At 41.1% G+C, this 21,694-nt stretch overlaps 1 protein-coding gene across 1 annotated transcript; it reads right to left on the bottom strand.

Annotated features, from left to right (window-relative positions):
- Positions 1-9,142: 9,142 nt before the first annotated feature.
- On the bottom strand, positions 9,143-21,101 carry LOC120032518 (transcription elongation factor 1 homolog). Its single transcript, XM_038978650.1, has 4 exons — positions 21,018-21,101; positions 20,515-20,682; positions 15,691-15,761; positions 9,143-10,499 (listed from the first exon to the last, which is right to left on the bottom strand). Exons 2-4 carry the CDS (start codon positions 20,628-20,630, stop codon positions 10,435-10,437), a joined length of 252 nt encoding a protein of 83 aa, XP_038834578.1. The 5' UTR covers positions 20,631-20,682; positions 21,018-21,101; the 3' UTR covers positions 9,143-10,434.
- Positions 21,102-21,694: the final 593 nt, after the last annotated feature.

The following is a 21,694-nucleotide window of genomic DNA, read 5'->3' as shown; positions in this document are numbered from 1 at the left end:
TTTCTTTAAGGATTCCACTCTAACTCGTGGAGATTCCTAGTAGAATTTAGCAAAAAGAAATGTAAGGACACTGAGAAAAGCAATCCAGTATGGTGCAATGCTTCACCTAGTGTTCGATGAACACATTTCTCCCTGAAAGAGAAGTGTATCTGCAGTTCAAACAACAACAAAGCGAAATCCCCGCCAGTATTTTGGTAAATAGCTGAGGGATGGGGCTGGAGAAATTAACTCACTCTCAAATTCCATGAGCTCAAACTGATAGTTTTAAGCATGTTTTGAGGCTATACAGTGTTTGTTAACAATTGTATATTTATTTTTTTTACAAATAAAGGACTAAAACAAGCTCATATTTTTGCTCCTGGTGGGGTTTGAAAATGTAACTAAGCTCGTGAGACATTTATAAGTTATATTCTTCAAGAATCAATGGGTGTATATTCTTATTTTAAAAGTTCAAAAATGGATGTAGCAATCGCAGTTTGCCCCTTTAAAGAAATAAAGGCACAGTTTCTCTTCAAATAAAACATGTGAGCGAATGTTGCTGTTTATATTGGACAAATTGGTTCCAAACAAATCATTCGAGCTCATGGAACGGTCCATCTCAAACTGTGAGAGTATTCTGCAGCCACATGGTGGCGACATTTACCTCACTTGTAATTTATTGAAAGGAAAATGCACGCATCAGTTTGATTTAAAAAAATGCTGATTTGGGTTGTTAAGCGTTCCTTTTGATGAATTTAGACTCAATTTGGAAATGTGATATTTGACAAAATACTGAGAATGGGTGTTTGGAACAGCTGGCTGATATTATGTACAGCATTTTTCAAATAAATGAATTGATAAGCTACAATAATTCTTCAAAATATGCAGACGGATGCAAGCTGGCATATCTACACACATTTTCTCTCTCTATCACACACACAGTCACACACACACACTGAGAACTCCCAGCACTCTCTCGTAGCCCCATCATCTTCTCCGGAAATTGCCTCTCAAGCACAGTCGGCGCCCCATTAGAAAAGAGGAGTGCCATGCTGTAACCTTTTTAAAAAGACATTAGTGATGCACCTGCTTCTCTCTCTCCTACACACACTCACTTACACACACTGTCTCCGTCTCTCTCGTTTCTCTCTTTCTCTCTCACTCTGTCTCCCTCTCCTCCTGTCCCTCTCTCGCTCATTCTCACACACACACACACACTCCCATCTCCCTCTTTCTCTCTCTCCCCCTCTATCTCTCTCTCTCTCTACTCGTTCTATCTGTCTCTCTCCCACCCTCCTCCCCCTCATCTCTCCCACCCTCCTCCCCCTCGTCTCTCCCACCCTCCTCCCCCTCGTCTCTCCCACCCTCCTCCCCCTCTTCATGAAGTTCTCTCCATCTAATTTACACTTGACACCAAATGGGCAAAAGCTGGTTGAATCAACATTGTTTCCATACCAACCAAAACAATCTATGTGGTAACGTTGAATCAACGTTGTTTCCATACCATTTCAACCAAAACAATCTATGTGGTAACGTTGAATCAACGTGGAAAACTGATTGGATGAGCAGAAAGTCATCAACGTAAAGGGCATTTCCTATTTTCTGACGCAACATTTAACCTAAATCCAATGACATGGTGAAATGTTTTGATTTCATGTTGAATTCACGTTAGTTGACAACTCAACCAAATGTGAATCAAAACTAGACGTTGAACATAGTGCACTACTATATACTGTATATAGCCCATTGTGGTCAAATGTTGTGCACTATGTAGGGAATAGGGTGCCATTTGGGAGGCAGTCATAGTTATCGAGTTGGCAAAGAAAAGCAGACGTGTCTACTCATCTAGCCCGTTTTATAAATGAGAGTGTGTGTGTGTGTGTGTGTGTGTGTGTGTGTGTGTATGAGTGTGTTCCAACTCCTGGTGACTCACTCTGTATGCCTGGCACAATGCCTATGACCCTAGAGTCACAGTCTGTCTGGACCCCCCCCCCCCCCCCCCCCCCACACACACACACACACACACACACACACACACACACACACACACACACACACTGTATACTATCTGGACCACCATGCAGCCAGTACCATTAGTATTCATCTGCTAATGCTGTGTCTGTGTGTGTGAGAGAGTCTATGTGTGAACTGTGTGTGTGTGTGTGTGTGTGTGTGTGTGTGTGTGTGTGTGTGTGTGTGTGTGTGTGTGTGTGTGTGTGTGTGTGTGTGTGTGTGTGTTGGTGCTTGTAACTGCTGGTAGATCTGTCAAATCTAACTGTTGGAATGTGGAAGAGATTTCTCATGTCCAACAATGGAGCGGGTTCAGGAGTCACAGTCACATAGTTACTATCTGGACCACCATGCAGCCAGGACCATTAGTAGTCCTCTGCTAATGGGGGGGGGGGGGGTGATCAAGTCCAAATGCAAACCACCAAACCCCAGAATACAAAGATAGCCTACTATCTGTCGTAGTAAATTACAAATTTTGGTCTTTGCCTTGCTGCAGTCGCCTGATTACCAAATAGTCTGCCTCTGACGATTATGGAGCCATTAACCGTGTCTCTGTGAGAGAGAGACAGGCAGAGAGAGCACAAGTTGGACACACTCTGGGCCAAGGTAAGTGGCACAGCTACCATTCCCCTTAGCAACCTAGTACAATGGTCATTATATGGAGTTGTAGAGTAACTTCAAACCGACTGTCATTTAGCCTCTACGCACGTCGTTGTTGGACATCATTTGACTTTCCTCACTCTTGTTCAGTGGAAAATAAGCTTGAAGAAGTCGTCCACTGAGGCTTTTGGTTTTATGCATTTTCTACGGGAGCGTGTGAGCTAGGAGTGATGGAGGGTGTGCTCTTTCTTCGGGATGGGGGTCGGAGAAGTGAGAGGTTGCAGTTCAGAATCAGCCGGCAGATGACACGAGCGTTGGTTCATCCCATTGGTTCATCATAGAGCTTTCGGATCAGTGCTATCTGGGATCCTTGGAACGTCCCTACCGCCTAAACCATGCAAACCGCGAAAGAGAAATGAATTGGGGGGCGTTTCTCGCTGATATATTTTTAATGAAAACATGGTTACTCTGTGGTACGGACTCGAGATATCCGATCTGGGACAACGGTGGAAGTGCAATGGACGGGTGAGCGTATCACTTATTATTATGAGCTATTAAGCCTGTCATCTCGTGCCGGGTGTTGCGACATTTAGGCTACAATTCACCAGTGGCTTAGTATCGAGTTTTATTTATATTTTTATTCTAAACGAAATCTATACTGAACAAAAATATAAAAGCAACATGCAACAATTTCAACGATTTTACTGAGTTACAGTTCATATAAGGAAATCAGTCAATTTAAATACATTCATTAGGCCCTAATTCATGGATTTCACATGACTGGGCAGAGGTGCTGTAGAACCAGGCCCAGCCAATCAGAATGAGTTTTCCCCCACAAAAGGGCATGATTACAGACAGAAATACTCCTCAATTTCATCAGTTGTCAGGGTGCCTGGTCTCAGATGATCATGCAGGTCAAGAAGCCATATGTGGAGGTCCTGGGCTGGCGTGGTTACACGTGGTCTGCGGTTGCGAGGCTGGTCGGAGGTACTGCCAAATTATCTAAAACGACGTTGGAGGCGACTTATAGTAGAGAAATTAACATTAAATTATCTGGCAACAGCTCTGGTGGACATTCCTACAGTCAGCATGCCAATTGCTCCCTCAAAATGTAGACATCTGTGGCATTGTGTTGTGTGACAAAACTGCACATTTAAGAGTGGCCGAGTATTGTCCCCAGCGCAAGGTGCACCTGTGTAATGATCATGCTGTTTAATCAGCTTCTTGATATGCCACACCTGTCAGGTGGATGGATTATCTTGGAAAAGGAGAAATGCTCACTAACAGTGTGCACAAGATTAGAAAGAAATAAGCTTTTTTGTGCATATGGAAAATTTCTGGGATCTTTTATTTCAGCTCATGAAACATGGGACCAACACTTTACATGTTGCGTTTATATTTTTGTTCAGTATATATGAATAACACTTTGTTTATTGATGGAAGGAAGCAGGAATATGTTGATGAATCGATAACCAAAGACAGGTCCCATTAAAAATAAGCATGCACTGTCAAAACTGTCAACAATATCACAGAATATTATTCTACGGTGTTTTATTGGTTAGGCTATTTTGTTGTTCTTGGAATGTTATTTCATTTCTTTATTTTAGGAAGAATTAAAAGGGAAATCAGCAGTTGCTACATCAATTTATTTTACTTATAAAGTAATATGTACCAATTGATTCTTGAAGAATATAGCCTAATTTATAAATAAATGCCTCATGAGCTTAGTTCAACTGTCGTACCTCATCAGAACCCAAAACATGATTAAAACTATAATTTTGATATCTTGCATGGTCAGTCCTTGCATCCAAAGCTATGTCAATGAATTTGAGAGTGGTTGCATTTCTCCGGGTTCATCCCTCAGCTTTTTACAGAAACGGATGAGGAAAGAGCTTTGTTATTGTTTCTACTGCTGATTGCTGCTTTAAGGTCTGTTACTTGAGGGGGAAATGAATAGTGTGCAGTATAAGGCTGAAATAATCAGTTCACTGCTATTCTGAGAGTAGCCTACTATGTTCCACTTAGAGGAACTGGTCTACTGTATGTACAGTATCTACAAACAAAGAAACCCTAATACACAATCCTCTCACGTAGACGACAAAACAGGTGCTGCTATTTACAATGGTCAGAAGATGTCTTTATGGAATAGTGATTACTGTGTATTTAGCCTTCAGTATACTTAGGTGTTCCTCTTCTACAAAATATCTCTTTCTTTGTCACTAAGTGATGCCAAAAACTACGAGGAACAAAATACAATACATTTGCTACAGATTGATCATGTTGTCAACGGACCCCTAAAGTTCTAGAATAGTGACTGACTCCAGCATCAGTGGCTGTAGGGCCTGTAGGAGAACTGATGCTGTAGGGCCTGTTGGAGAACTGATGCTGGAGGCAAACAGCAGCAACATATTGACAGCAGTGCTTTTGTTCCAACAGTAATGTAGAGGAGGAATGTCCTCCTTTAATGATGAGCTTGCTGTTCTCATAGCCTACCAGTAAACACCCTCTCTGCTAGTGTCTACCACATGAGAGAGAGAGCGGAAGAGAGGGAGAGAGAGAAACAGAGTGAGAGCGAGAGGTAGAAAGCTATAAGCCATGTAATGAGGGATATAGTGTCAGAATACTTGACGTGTCGAACTTGTTTTGGCACTTCCTGTCAATGACAATGAGAGGGGAAGTAGACAGGAAGGTTGGTGAGAGTTTTGACAGAGTGGTACTCTCTCTCATTTGGCAGTGTTCCTCTATTCAAGGTGCATGTTACACCATGTGATTGATGGGCTGGTAGAGAGAATATCAGTCAATCAAGATATAAACCTTAAATTCAACAGTAGAGAGAGAGTGTGTGAGAGAGAGGAGTAAACTCGATGTTTGTAAACCAGCCCTGAGTTCTCCACAGGGAGCTGTCCATGGTGCTGATACATTCAATCTCTTCCTCTCCTCTTCCCCCTCCTCCTCTTCTTCTATTCTCAGCTGTTGATTGACATCCACTGCCTCTAATTAGAAAGTGTGAGTGTGGTTGAGTCATGCTGACTGCCTTATTCGCAATGGGACAGGCAGAGAGAGGAGGTAGAGAGCAGGAGGGAGGGAGACAGGAAGAGAGGAAAATAAAAGGGGGAGAGAGGACGAGAGAGAGGGAAGGAGACAGGCAGGCAGGGAGAGAGCTACAGTAGGTTAAAAGCTTGTTTGATAAAAGGGGTGAAGAGGTCAGAAAAGGGAGGAATGTAAACTGTTTACCAGTTCACTTCAGGTACTTCAGGTGTCTTTCTTTGTGTACAGTGCATGTTATTGTTTGTTTTCTAATCCAACACTTTTCTTTCCCAGGCCACCATTTTCACAGATGTCTTCTGCCCCCTCCCTCCCTCCCTCTCATCTATCATTCTACGAGTGAAGAATAAAGAAAATAGAAAGAGGAGAATGGATAGAGGGGAGAAGACAGGATGGGGGGAGGAGTTTAGACCCGGTGCTCCCGTCTCGACCACGGGTATTCTTGGGTTGATAATACAGATGTGGATGTTATTGCTTGAGAATACGCGTAGCCGAGTGGAAGCTATTGCATCGACAATTGACCTATATCATTACAACTAAAATTTTAAAAAAGTATGGACGAGGTATATTCCCTTTCGATTTTTTCTTGTTGTTGCTTTATTGAAGAGATAGTGTTGGAACGACAGGAAATATATGGGAAGGGTGAGTCAAATGGCAGTGGGCCGGATTCAAACCCACGCCGTCTCTGGCATGCATGCCATGTCAGCGGCTGCTGGACGACACCGGCCACTCACTTCCTATAAACAGTTTTCACCTATATAGTATAGTGCCAAATCAACTCCTTAAAAGTGTGCAGGGATAGAGGAACCTTGTATTTTCACCTGTGCTGGTCAATGACAACACTACCACCACCCTGTGACTCCCCCCTCTCTCTGCCATCACTATTTATATAACCACATGCTACAACTGAGTGTGACTTTGACGTCTGCAGCGACAGCTAGAGACGGTAGCACATGAAGACATGTTAAGGCTTGCATCACGGTGGCTGACATACCATATCAGCACCAGATACAGTAGACTGATCTAGGACCAGCTTTCCCTCCCAAGGCTAAAACTAACCTTAGATCAGTGTCTAGGGTCCAGACAGATTTTAAGGACTACATTGCAGTGGCTGACGTTTCAGCTCCAGATAGAAGTTGCCCGTAGGCACAGATCTAGGATCAATTCACCCTCCCCAAATCCTAACCTAAACCACCTCTGGTGAAAATGCACAAATTGACCTGTGTCTAGAGGCAGCTTAACTCTACTCCGACATCCATCTCACCAAGGGATCTGGGGAATATTTTGATAGCCTGGCCCCGGTTAAACTAGACTGAATTCTGCGCTCATAATGAAACACGGTGTTCAGTCTGGTCTACCCAGGGTACTACATTGTCATGGCTTGGGTGTATTCATTATTGCACACTGTAGCAAAATGTTTTGCAACTGAAAACTTTTGTAACAAAATCAAGAGTTTCTTATTGGACAAGTTCAGGTATGTCCCTCCCTGTTTCAGAGTGTTGGCTTTCTTTTTGTTCATAATAAATACACCCCCTAACTGATGAATGGTTGCAGATTAGAGAATGCCAGAGGTGTTGGGGGAAAATGTGTTGAAGTACATTTTAGTACATTATTGCTGCTGATAATGTATTTCCAATAAATCAACATTAGCTTTCCTTGTATATTTACTAATTTCATGTATTTCCAATAAATCAACATTAGCTCTCCTTGTATATTTAGTCATTTCATGGCATTGTTTTGTAATAATAATTAAACTTGCACAGAGCTTTTCATTACAGAAAATCTCAAACTGCATAAAAAGCTAAACAAAATTAAAATTGAGATGGTAGATGGACATCGAATGTCTCTATTTGGATTCTGATGAAAGGCTGTGAGTTGAGGCAGTTTGGATTCTGATGAAAGGCTGTGAGTTGAGGCAGTTTGGATTCTGATGAAAGGCTGTGAGTTGAGGCAGTTTGGATTCTGATGAAAGGCTGTGAGTTGAGGCAGTTTGGATTCTGATGAAAGGCTGTGAGTTGAGGCAGTTTGGATTCTGATGAAAGGCTGTGAGTTGAGGCAGTTTGGATTCTGATGAAAGGCTGTGAGTTGAGGCAGTTTGGATTCTGATGAAAGGCTGTGAGTTGAGGCAGTTTGGATTCTGATGAAAGGCTGTGAGTTGAGGCAGTTTGGATTCTGATGAAAGGCTGTGAGTTGAGGCAGTTTGGATTCTGATGAAAGGCTGTGAGTTGAGGCAGTTTGGATTCTGATGAAAGGCTGTGAGTTGAGGCAGTTTGGATTGGAAAGGCAGCGTAGCTTCAGCAGACAGGGCATCGATGGTACAGCCAGAGAGAAACAAACAGGCCCGGAGCGCTTCATCAGTGCACCACATCTGCGTCTCTGATGGCCAGTTCCTCTATAGGACCCACTCCTCCATTGCCAAACTTGTAGCACCCACCTGGGTGATGCCACGGCAGCTGAAAAGCGCACGAAAAACCACCACATTTTGGCAGTGGTTAAGAACATTCCCAGAGCCTGTTCTGCAATCTCTAGACACAGCATGCAGTACTTGTTGTAATTCTTCCCAACAGATGAAACAAAGCCATGGCCACATTATTTGGAGCCAGACAGCCAGACAGCTATAAGCCAAAATGGTCGACTTTTCATCCTAATTCTGCAACTCTGAGTCAATACCACGAGATGTAAGTGATCAATCCCTAGAGCTGTCAAACTCCCCAAAAATATTTTAGCACAAAGCTACTATACATAACTAAAAGCTACTATACATACATAACTAAAAGCTACTATACATACATAACTAAAAGCTACTATACATACATAACTAAAAGCTACTATACATACATAACTAAAAGCTACTATACATACATAACTAAAAGCTACTATACATAACTAAAAGCTACTATACATAACTAAAAGCTACTATACATAACACCATCAACTGTTTCTATGCCCAGTAAGCATTCCTTACTAATTTGCATTGTGTTTAAATGCAGCAATTACATACATTATGCAACTTGTTGATGGTGCATGTGTAAAAGTTACAAAAATTGCAGATTGTGTGAGCACAGCTCCAGGTGTCTAGAAACAAAAGACTTGTTACCTTGGAAACGATTGCCATGGTGCCGTTGTGTGGGTTATTGGCAGCCTTGACAACAGAGACTAGAGTGACACTTGACCTCACATGCTGAATGAGAGGAGATTGAGATAAGGATGGAGGGATAGAACAAACTGATAACCACTCATCATCGTGATCATAACTCATTGTCAATATCCACAGCTGAGAACCATGGGTACACACACAATCACAACTGCATTGGTGCACACACACGGTGCTCACATCTGAGTTGTCAAGGAAGATGTTGAAGTTTTAGTGGTAAACTGTAGTTAGGCGGTTTCCTCTAGCTAGCCTACTATCAGGAAATGAAACGGCATGTCTCTCCAGTAGAAACATGCTCTATATACTTTAGAGTTTAGCTGGTTAACTTTCAGACCATCGACACAGACACATTCATTGTGGGTGTCAAAATACAACACTTTTTAAATTTGTCACATTGAAAATAAAAATCATTACAATATTACAAAGGGCAACCAATTGCAAATCATTGGCAATTTTCTTATCATTTGAAAAACTAAAATAATCAAATCAATAATACTAATTTGGACCTGCTGTTTATGTACCATCCTACCTCTCCCTTTTAGTACATTTCTCTAACAAAGGAATGGTGCAACATGTCTTCAGGGAGATACCGTAACCATTTTCACATTGAGAAAAAGGACCTGGGATATTCATAGAAAATATTTCATAAACCACTTGAGTTTAGACTGTTCCAGAAAGCAGGATCAATGACTTAGCCAGCTAACAGTCCCCAAAAAATCATCATGGTATAATTGACTTGACAACCAACAACAACCCATATTCAAGTTTAACTTTTTAAATATAAAATAAAGATATATTTAACTGCCTATCAAAGTTAGCTGGCTAACTTAACAATCCTGCTTTCTGGAACACCCCACTAGTTTGCATGAAGAGTTACTCCGAATACACCCCAATGGAATGACCCAACACTGTGGTGTTGCTGTACACTGTGGTGTTGCTGTACACTGTGGTGTATTTCTAGAAGAACTGTACACAGGGGAGAGTACAAACTAACCCAAGAGCAGCTACTAACTGTATAATCCTACCAGTAAACTAGGAGCCATGACAACTGACCGCTTGGAAAACAAAGTCTGTATTAATTAAAACTGTGAGTAGGGGAATAGGTTGACTTAACCAGAGTCATATATACCTCTAAGGTCACATCCCAAACGGAACCCTATTCCCTATATTGTGCACTATTTCCCACCCGAGCCCTACGGGAGCTGGTCAAAAGTAGTGCCCTACATAGGGAATGGGGTGCCATTTGAGGCGTAACCTATATAGGGCTCTGGACTGAACTATGGCTACGCCAGACAGTCTCGGTGGACGCCAGGTCACTAGTGTGGGAGATGTGCGGTGAGGTAAAGGTCAGAGGCTGCTTACCAGGCTGACTACATTTGCAGGCATCTGCCAGATCTCACAACATCTGGATAGTTGGTTCACATATCAGCTAACCACATGACATAGCAATATGATGCCCAACTGCAGTTGATGACGTGGCACGCAACTATTGGTTGATGCAATGCAAAGTCTGCAATGTAGTCAGCCTGGAACGGGATCATTATCTTGGGCTGAAGACTGGCAGTGATTGGTGAGAAACAGACGAGAGCCACCGCTAAATCAGCTTCCTGTTCCAACGTGAGGTCTTCCGCCCCGGTGAGCCTGGGCTACTGATTGGCTGCTTCACAAGCGTCTATCCAATCACTGTACACGTCCACAGGCTCTGACAGATCTTAGAGAGTAAGGTAAGGACATGTAACTTATATACATACACTCATCCTAGAAGATGTTAGCAACAGGAGATTGGAGTAAATGTGACTGCATGCAACTGTCTAGTCATTGGTGTATTTACATTTTAGCCATTTATCAGATGCTCTTATCCAGAGCAACTTATAGTCTGTAACTGTGCTGTTAGCATTCCTGATGTTAAAATACCTATAAAACAATATTATATAATAGCCAATCCCATTGGAATTAGGCATTACATCCTTAGGAAATTACAATTGCTGCAGCCTTATTGATTATGTATCAACTAGTACAGTTACATGCACACAATAATGCAATTATTGTGGATAGTCAGATTGATATAATAGTTTGATTAAAAACTGCCTATATGCCCACACATATTGTCTCAAGAAAATTTCAAATGTTTAATACCCTCAAACACCGAGTTAGGCATACCTCATTTCAAAGTAGGCCATTGTCACCGTCAATCGTGAATGGTAATTCTTCACATTTTACTGGTGAAATCAGTTTCATGGGAATTTAGATCTTCTGGAATAACTGTTTTGACCAAATGAAAGCAGATGGTGTTAAACTATTAACATTTCTTGTAGGCTTATTTTGTATGTAAGCGCTGCCTGCGGCGTGCACGCTGTTGAGTCTTGGTAAAGAAATATGACTATTCAGCTTCAGATAAGAAATTACAGGTGTTTCTGGTGTAACATTATAGGCCTAGTAAAGTAGCTTATATGCCATTATATTCGGATCTGGTATGTAAAATACAAATTACACATTGCGATCTTGCGAGACATTGATTTAGCTTTGATCTAACTTTACTAAACGAGCACCAGTGAGAAGTGATAATCTTCTATTTGTAATAAGTGATGAGGACTATTAGTTGTAGGCTACATCTTGAGGAGTTATTTTGTATTATGTAATAAGTGATGAGGACTATTAGTTGTAGGCTACATCTTGAGGAGTTATTTTGTATTATGTAATAAGTGATGAGGACTATTAGTTGTAGGCTACATCTTGAGGAGTTATTTTGTATTATGTAATAAGTGATGAGGACTATTAGTTGTAGGCTACATCTTGAGGAGTTATTTTGTATTATGTAATAAGTGATGAGGACTATTAGTTGTAGGCTACATCTTGAGGAGTTATTTTGTATTATGTAATAAGTGATGAGGACTATTAGTTGTAGGCTACATCTTGAGGAGTTATTTTGTATTATGTAATAAGTGATGAGGACTATTAGTTGTAGGCTACATCTTGAGGAGTTATTTTGTATTATGTAATAAGTGATGAGGACTATTAGTTGTAGGCTACATCTTGAGGAGTTATTTTGTATTATGTAATAAGTGATGAGGACTATTAGTTGTAGGCTACATCTTGAGGAGTTATTTTGTATTATGTAATAAGTGATGAGGACTATTAGTTGTAGGCTACATCTTGAGGAGTTATTTTGTATTATGTAATAAGTGATGAGGACTATTAGTTGTAGGCTACATCTTGAGGAGTTATTTTGTATTATGTAATAAGTGATGAGGACTATGTTGTAGGCTACATCTTGAGGAGTTATTTTGAGCGCCCTTTGACTCTTGGTGCTGAAAGGACAGCAGTGGTCCCCGTATCGTTCTGGGTTCCACTGAGCAATGGATTCCGCAGAGTTATATGACCATCGTGGCGGACACGCTGTGAATGTGGATCCTAGCTCTCGTTGGTGTCGTGGTAAAGGTCCATGCGGTGGATCAGTTTGTCTGCATACGCAATAGAGGTGGTACGTTTCTGTAAGCTAAGCACTCAGTAGGTCAAGTTCAAATGCATTGTACAAGACCTCACACTCAATGTCAACAAAACAAAGGAGATGATCGTGGACTTCAGGAAACAGCAGAGAGAGCATCCCCCTATCCACATCGACGGGACAGTAGTGGAAAGGGTAGTAAGTTTTAAGTTCCTCGGCATACACATCACGTACAAACTGAATTGGTCCACCCACACAGACAGCGTGGTGAAGAAGGCGCAGCAGCGCCTCTTCAACCTCAGGAGGCTGAAGAAATTCAGGTTGTCACCAAAAACACTCAAACTTTTACAGATTAACAATCGAGAGCATCCTGTCGGGCTGCATCCTGTCGGGCTGTTGCCGTACGCCTGGTACGGCAACTGCTCCGCCCACAACCGTAAGGCTCTCCAGAGGGTAGTGAGGTCTGCACAACGCATCACCGGGGGAAAACTACCTGCCCTCCAGGACACCTACACCACCCGATGTCACAGGAAGGCCAAAAAGATCATCAAGGACAACAACCACCCGAGCCACTGCCTGTTCACCCCGCTATCATCCAGAAGGCGAGGTCAGTACAGGTGCATCAATGCTGGGACCGAGAGACTGAAAAACAGCTTCTATCTCAAGGCCATCAGACTGTTAAACAACCATCACTAACATTAAGTAGCTGCTGCCAACATACTGACTCAAATCTCTAGCCACTTTAATAATTAAAAATTGGATGTAATAAATGTATCACTAGCCACTTTAAATAATGTTTTCATACCCTACATTACTCATCTCATATGTATATACTGTACTCTATACCATCTACTACATCTTGCCTATGCCGTTCGGCCATCGCTCATCCATATATTTTTATGGACATATTCATTCCTTTACACTTGTGTGTATAAGGTAGTTGTTGTGAAATTGTTAGATTACTTGTTAGATATTACTGCACGGTCGGAACTAGAAGCACAAGCATTTCGCTACACTCGCATTAACATCTGCTAAACATGTGTATGTTACAAGTAACATTTGATTTGATCAGACTGTTTTTGAGGAGAGCCGTTTTAACAAACCCTGGTAGAGTTTTCTGTATGGTCTTGTTGGATTTGGCTCAAAGTGGTCACGCCTCCGACCGACGGGCCTCTACACACATCCTACAGTTCATCCTTCCTGCCACCGCCAGAGAGAAAAACAATACAGGAATACCACCATTTAGGCTACCTACCTATAGGCTGCTACAGACTACATATTGATTTAGTTTGTCATTCTATCGTTTATGGGATTTGTGGTCATTCTAAATCAATTATATTTAGGCCTATCAGAATTAATTTGACCATGCAGCCCCGTGTTCTCAATTTGAAAAATGCGAGGGAGAGCCGCAACAAATTATTAACATACTAACTCTAAATAAATAAATAATTTTTGTATTATTACTTAGAATTAAAATTATGAAACAAAAGATGCCTTATTAGGCTATGCAACCATTCTACAGTGCCTTGGAATTCACATTTAGAAACATGAGTTTGGCTGGTCTTTGGTTTAAGGATCATGCGGTGAGCTATGCACACCTAGTCTGTTAATTTAATTTATACTCCCATGCCCTAATCATACACACATCTATTTTGTAACAATATCATGGAATAAAATAGAATATATTTGAAAATGATAGTTTCCCACATGAAAATAGTTTAGAAATGCATACCGGCCATACTTCCGTGGTGACCAGTTCAGTTGTGCTGAATATTTACAGTTGATAGACAACTTTATCACTGTTCCAAACTTAAACTATCCTTTTTTTTAACAGCCTGTATAGAAATCAAAACGTCTCCGGTGCAGCAGCATGCGCTCAGGTGTTGTCCTGCTCTGTTGTGGTATTAACTAAAGACTCTGATCGTCTCCAGTGATGTAGAATTTCATGAAATGTTTATAAAAGCCAATTTTGTCTCGTACCAAAATAAGAGATTCATGTAGTACTTGTATTATAATGGATATCACCTCCTTGTCCGTGGAGGTCTGTGAATCCACAACCGTCGGGCTACTTTGTCATGTAATGCTTACAAAATTAAAAACAGTTTTTATTAAAACTGCATATGGGGCGGCAGGTAGCCTAGTGGTTAGAGCGTTGGACTAGTAACCGAAAGGTTGCAAGATCGAATCCCCGAGCTGACAAGGTAAAAATCTGTCGTTCTGCCCCTGAACAAGGCAGTTAACCCGCTGTTCCTAGGCCGTCATTGAAAATAAGAATTTGCTCTTAACTGACTATAACATGCTGACCACACCGCTCGCATCGCAAAATAAAGTTACACATACATGTTATTCAATCATTGCACCCACGCTGCTCGAGAGTCTGCATGGCCGTACGCTAAAATAGAAATTGGTTCTATTTGCGCTGCAACTCGGGCCTCTCCCATCTCCTCATAAGTTTTTAGGAGTATATACCCACATGGGTGATTGAAAGATGAACTTATGTCCCCATTCCAGTCAGTTGTAGTAATGCTGTAAAGTTGGTTGCCAACCACAAAATAAAATCCAAAGAAAAAGAAGCCTGAAGGAAGGAGGAGAGGTTACGAGAAACGAATTTACCATTTTATCTGTGGATGAATTGTCGGGGTAGAGGACCTTAAGCATTTCAAGTAATATAACAACCCAATGTTAATATCCCAGGACAAATTAGCTAGCAACAGCAAGCTAGCTAGCTAAATTGACATAAATGTTTAATACTTTTTGACCTGTCCCCAAATTAATATAATTGCGTCAGAGTTTGTTTTGATACTTCAACCTGCGTGTCCTGATCACTTGGGTGAACAAAATCAACTTGCGTGATGGCGCATGCGTGCGGTTTGGTCAGCATGTAAAGCTCTGGTCTGTCCTAGGAGTGAGGGTAAACAGTAGGCATGTTCTCTGCTATCCATGTTTTCATTATTCTTTCAGTATAGGGCTCACTTGTCTCTTGTTTTTTCCCCCCAAGCATTCAGGGAGGGTCGGGTAAAAATATATATTTTACTGAAGGGGGGGCCATCCATTTTCATGTCAGAGGTCCAATTTCTCCATGTATCCCTCATTATAAATCATCTACAGTCCCTAAGACGCACACATTCAGTTGTACCGAACTCACTTCACTCGCGCTAAAGAGGGAGGCTCGCTTGGCTGGTGTTAGCATATGCGCAGATAAAATACACCACTGGAACGCAGATTACGGTGTTTACACGTCCTAATAAATCGAAAGATTGCCCAGAAAACCAGTTGTTTTAATCTGTGTACGCTTACTTCGATTTTGACCGTACGCAGATTAAGGTGTTTATATGACTATTGCATAATCTGCCATAATCAGTTTAATATCAAATTATTAGTGTGCATGTAAACATACTCAATGTGACTATAATAACAATAGCTGTTGTGTTTGAGTTCAATAGACTTCAAAGGATACAGGTAATGGGGGTTTGGAACTCCTCCAGGCAAACTGTGCATGATATTATCCCAGTATTTCTGGTCCTTTCCCTGTTGGCAATACAAGAAAATGAAAAGTTAAAACAAAGTATTAATAAATAGTTGCATCATTAAAATGTCAGAGTTACAGCCTGTAGTGCACTACCTCCTAGAGAACTACACTAAAATATATAACATTACACACAAGTATTTGGACACCCCTTCAAATTAGTAGATTTGGCTATTTCAGCCACACCCGTGGTACACTGACAGGTGTATAAAATCAAGCACGTGCCATGCAATCTCCATAGACAAACATTGACAGTAGAATGGCCTTACTGAAGAGCTCAGTGACTTTAAAGATGGCATCGTCATAGGATTCCACCTTTCCAACAAGTCTGTTAGTCCAAATTCTGCCCTGCTCGAGCTGCCCCGGTCAACTAAGTGCTGTTAATGTGAAGTGGAAACATCTAGGAGCAACAACAGCTCTGCCACAAAGTGGTAGGTCACACAAGTTCACAGAACGGGACCGCCGAGTGCTGAAGTGGTAAAAATAGTCTGTCCTCGGTTGCAACACTCACTACCGAGTTCCAAACTGCCTCTTGAAGCAACATCAGCACAATAACTGTTCGTCGGGAGCTTCATGAAATGGGTTTCCATGGCCGAGCAGCCACACACAAGCCTAAGATCACCATGTGCAATGCCAAGTGTCGGCTGGAGTGGTGTAAAGCTCGCCGCAATTGGACTCTGGAGCAGTGGAAACACGTTCTCTGGAGTGATGAATCATGCTTCACCATCTGGCAGTCCAACAGACTAATCTGGGTTTGGCGGATACCAGGAGAACGCTACCTGCCCTAATGTATAGTGCCAACTGTAAAGTTTGGTGGAGGATGAATAATAGTCTGGGGCTGTTTTTCATGGTTTGTGCTAGGCCCCTTAGTTCCAGTGAAGGGAAATCTTAATGCTACAGAATACAATGACATTCTAGATGATTCTGTGCTTTCAACTGTGTGGCAACAGTTTAGGGAAGGCCCTTTCCTGTTTCAGCATGAAAGTGAGGTCCATACAGAAATGGTTTGTCGAGATCGGTGTGGATGAACTTGACTGGCCTGCACAAAGCCCTGACCTGAACCCCATCGAACACCTTTAGGATGATTTGGAAAGCCGAATGCAAGCCAGGCCCCACAGCAATGTTCCAACATCTAGTGGAAAGCCTTTTCAAAAGAGTGGAGGCTGTTGTAGCAGAAAAGGAGTGGACCAACTCCATATTTATGCCCATTGATTTTGTAATGTGATATTCGACAAGCAGGTGTCCACATACTTATGATCACGTAGTGTACTTTTGACCAGGGTACATAGGGTTCTGGTTAAAGTACGTATGGAATAGGGTGCCATTTGGTAGGTAACGTCTGCGTACGCCATCCTTGATGAAGTAAAACATTTTAAACATTGAATAATGAAGTAAGCTTTATGCAACATATTCTTGAGTGCTAACCCATTACACCTCTTCCTTTGAAGATTTTACGCACCAGCCAAACTTTTGGAAGAGCGCGATGCTTCTCTTTTGATTTGCCATTTGGGAGATAGCCATACTGTACTTTTTCCCATACTGTACTTTTTCCCCCTTTTTTTTTAGGGAACAGATCAGCTTTAATATTGCAGATAGATTGTAGCTTCCATCAATGTATACACATATACGTGTGTGTGTGTGTGTATATATATACACACACACACACAGTACTAGAGGTCGACCGATTAGTAGGTATGGCCGATTAATTAGGGCCGATTTCAAGTTTTCATAACAAAAATGGGTAATCGGCATTTTTGGACGACGATTATGGCCGATTACATTGCATTCCACGAGGAAATGTGGCAGGCTGACCACCTGTTACGCGAGTGCAGCAAGTAGCCAAGGTAAGTTGCTAGCTAGCATTAAACTTCTTATAAATGCAATCAATCTTCACAGAATCACTAGTTAACCTAGTAATATCATCAGCCATGTGTAGTTTACTAGCTTGTCCTGCGTTGCATATAATCAATGTGGTGCCTGTTAATTTATCATCGAATCACAGCCTGCTTCGCCAAACGGGGGATGATTTAACAAAAGCACACTCACGAAAGAAGCACAATCATTGCACTAATGTACCTAACCATAAACATCAATGTCTTTCTTAAAATCAATACACAGAGGTATATATTTTTAAACCTGCATATTTAGTTTTTGAAAATTCAATTTAGCAGGCAATATTAACTAGGGAAATTGTGTCACTTCTCTTGCGTTCATTGCACGCAGAGTCAGGGTATATGCAACAGTTTTGGTCGCCTGGCTCGTTGCAAACTAATTTGCCAGAATTGTACATAATTATGACATAACATTGAAGGTTGTGCAATGTAACAGCAATATTTAGACTTAGGGATGCCACCCGTTCGATAAAATACGGAACACTTCCGTATTTCACTGAAAGAATAAACGTTTTGTTTTCGAAATGATAGTTTCTGGATTTGACCATATTAATGACCAAAGGCTCGTATTTCTGTGTTTATTATACTATAATTAAGTCTATGATTTGATATTTGATAGAGCAGTCTGACTGAGCAGTGGTAGGCAGCAGCAGGCTCGTAAGCATTCATTCAGCACTTTACTGCGTTTGCCAGCAGCTCTTAGCAATGCTTGATTCACAGCTCTGTTTATGACTTCAAGCCTATCAACTCCTGAGATTAGGCTGGCAATACTAAAGTGCCTATTAGAACATCCAATAGTCAAAGATATGAAATACAAATGGTATAGAGAGAAACAGTCGACACGTCATAATTCCTATAATAACTACAACCTAAAACTTCTTAACTGGGAATATTGAACCACCGGCTTTCATAGGTTCTGAGCAAGGAACTTAAACGTTAGCTTTTTTACATGGCACATATTACACTTTTACTTTCTTCTCCAACATTATTATTATTTAAACCAAATTGAGCATGTTTCATTATTTATTTGAGACTAAATTGATTTTATTTCTGAATTATATTAAGTTAAAATAAAAAGATGTGTTCACTGTTCATTCAGTATTGTTGTAATTGTCATTATTACAAATAAATATAAATAATAATTTAAAAAAATATATATAACACTTTTTTTTTTTTTTTTACGGTCGATTAATCGGTATCGGCTTTTTTGGGGTCCTCCAATAATCGTTATTGAAAAATTATAATCCGTCGACCTCTACATAGTACCAGTCAAAAGTTTGGACACCTACTCATGCCAGGGTTTCTTCTTTATTTTTCTACATTGTAGAACAATAGTGAAGACATCAAAACTATGAAGTAACACATGGAATCATGTAGAACCCCAAAAAAGTGTTTGAAAAATCTCATATATTTTGATTAGTTTTAAGTGCCAAGAGTGTGCAAAGCATGAAGGCAAAGTGTGGCTACTTTGAAGAACCTAAAATATATTTTGATTTGTTCAACACTTTTTTGGTTACCACATGATTCCATGTGTTATTTCCTAGTTTTGATGTCGTCACTACTATTCTACAATGTAGAAAATAGTAAAAAATAAAGAAATGTATGCATATATAAACTCAGCAAAAAAAGAAAGATAATTCGTAAAAATCCAAATAACTTCACAGATGTTCATTGTAAAGGGTTTAAACACCGTTTCCCATGCTTGTTCAATGAACCATAAACAATTAACCATAAACAATGCACCTGTGGAACGGTCGTTAAGACACTAACAGCTTACAGACGGTAGGCAATTAAGGTCACAGTTATGAAAATTTAGGACACTAAAGAGGCCTTAACTACTGACTCTGAAAAACACCAAAAGAAAGATTGCCAGGGTCCCTGCTCATCTGCAGGAATGTGCCTTAGGCATGCTGCAAGGAGGCATGAGGACTGCAGATGTGGCCAGGGCAATACATTGCAATGTCCGTACTGTGAGACGCCTAAGACAGCGCTACAGGGAGACAGGATGGACAGCTGATCGTCCTCGCAGTGGCAGACCACGTGTAACAACACCTGCACAGGATCGGTACATCCGAACATCAAACCTGCGGGACAGGTAAAGGATGGCAACAACAACTGCCCGAGTTACACCCGGAACGCACAATCCCTCCATCAGTGCTCAGACTGTCCGCAATAGGCTGAGAGAGACTGGACTGAGGGCTTGTAGGCCTGTTGTAAGGCAGGTCCTCACCAGACATCACCGGCAGCAATGTCGCCTATGGGCACAAACCCACCGTCGCTGGACCAGACAGGACTGGCAAAAAGTGCTCTTCAACGACGAGTCGCAGTTTTGTCTCACCATGGGTGATGGTCGGATTCACGTTTATCGTCGAAGGAATGAGCGTTACACCGAGGCCAAGAATAGACTGACGAGTTTCAGAAGAAATTGCTTTGTTTCTGGCCATTTTGAGCCTGTAATCGAACCCACAAATACTGATGCTCCAGATACTCAAAAAGTCTAAAGGCCGGTTTTACTGCTTCTTTAATCAGGACAACAGTTTTCAGCTGTAATTGCTTAAGGGTTTTCTTATGACCAATAAGCCTTTTAAAATGATAAACTTGGATTAGCTAACACAACGTGCCATTGGAGTGATGGTTACTGATAATGGGCCTCTGTACGCCTATGTAGATATTTTCTTAAAAAATCAGACGTTTCCAAAAATCAGACATTAACAATGTCTACACTGTATCTCTGATCCATTTTATGTTATTTTAAATTATAAAATGTTTTGCTTTTCTTTAAAAAACAAGAACATTTCTAAGTGACCCCAAACTTTTGAACGGTAGTATATATACACTTTATATACTATACTTTGTTACTTACATTTTCACATCACATGACTTTTCGTGATTGCAGAATGGACAGGTGAATTGAGTGTCCAAATTTCCAGTAAGCTTCTTCTTTGGAGGGGGCTTTCTCTTGGACTTGCGGCGACCCATATTAGGTAGTCTTCACGTGTACAGTAACGTTAGCTAGCTAGTTGGCTAAACTCTGTGGAGCAAATGTACATCAAAGACAAATAATGCAATTTTGTAACTGAATAGATCGCAGTCGTTCAATCAAATCAACGTTTTGTAAACTGTAAATTAACAATATAATCCCGCTAGCTAGCTAGGTGCATGTAGCTAGCTAGCTAGCTTAGCGACAACAACAACGTGTGTTGTTGTCATAAACTCAGTCAACTCTCCAACATCTCTCCTTGCCGATGGTATAGTATCATGAAACCGAATGGTTCATTATTAATAATGGAAAGTACAACATTATATATCACCAAGTTAGCTTATATTATATAATTTCTCCATGAAACGATGTATTTGTTTAGCTACCTGTCCTAAGACCACACTCCGGCTTTTTAGTGGGGAAGAAAGCAAGCAAGGAGAACCGGAAGTTCTTCTTCTTCTTCTTTAAAGTTATGGCAGACTACACCTATTGGTGTAATGCCGCCACCTAATGTATGGAGTATTGAAACAAAACAAAAATAATATTTTCCATTGCGGGAAGGGGGACCCGAGATAATGCAAAACACACAAAACATCAGTCCCACTCCTTCAGTCACATCCCTACACAGGCTCAGGTGCCTATGAGGCCGGAGCGTTCACCGACAGGATTCCTTGTAATACCTCTGCAGAAAAGTCACTGAGTCCCCAAAAATGCTCAGGCACTCACAAAGATGCTTATTTTCTCCGAATTCCTCTCCGTTTGTGCTGTGTAGTTGATAACCAAAGTAATAAATGTTACCACGTCCACCTTAATATGCAAAATGTCATGATCCATCTGTTGACACGGAACATCTTGTCTCTACTACTACCATTACTTCTTCAACTTCACTCCTTCCTCTCTTCTCAATGCCTCCAGATACATTCTGGACAGCCCTTATTATTGCCACCTCCGTCTTCTTCACCCTAACAGGACACTTCAGAAATTCGGGTGCACGTTCACCACCACAATTGCAGCATTTAGGCTCAGCTGGCATAGAATACACCTCCCGTCCACATACAATTGA

Source organism: Salvelinus namaycush, chromosome 39 (genome assembly GCF_016432855.1).
Source record: "Salvelinus namaycush isolate Seneca chromosome 39, SaNama_1.0, whole genome shotgun sequence".
NCBI classification, from domain to species: domain Eukaryota; kingdom Metazoa; phylum Chordata; class Actinopteri; order Salmoniformes; family Salmonidae; genus Salvelinus; species Salvelinus namaycush.
This window is presented reverse-complemented; position numbering and strand designations above follow the sequence as displayed.

What these genes read in the sequence shown, in the direction of transcription:
- LOC120032518 (XM_038978650.1), bottom strand. Translation starts at nt 20,630, where the DNA reads ATGGGTCGCCGCAAGTCCAAGAGAAAGCCCCCTCCAAAGAAGAAGCTT. An exon ending in AAGTCATGTGATGTGAAAAT is followed by an intron (nt 15,762 to 20,514) that starts GTAAGTAACAAA and finishes TATTGCCAACAG; the next exon opens with GGAAAGGACCAGAAATACTG. An exon ending in GTTCCAAACCCCCATTACCT is followed by an intron (nt 10,500 to 15,690) that starts GTATCCTTTGAA and finishes TTACTCTCTAAG; the next exon opens with ATCTGTCAGAGCCTGTGGAC.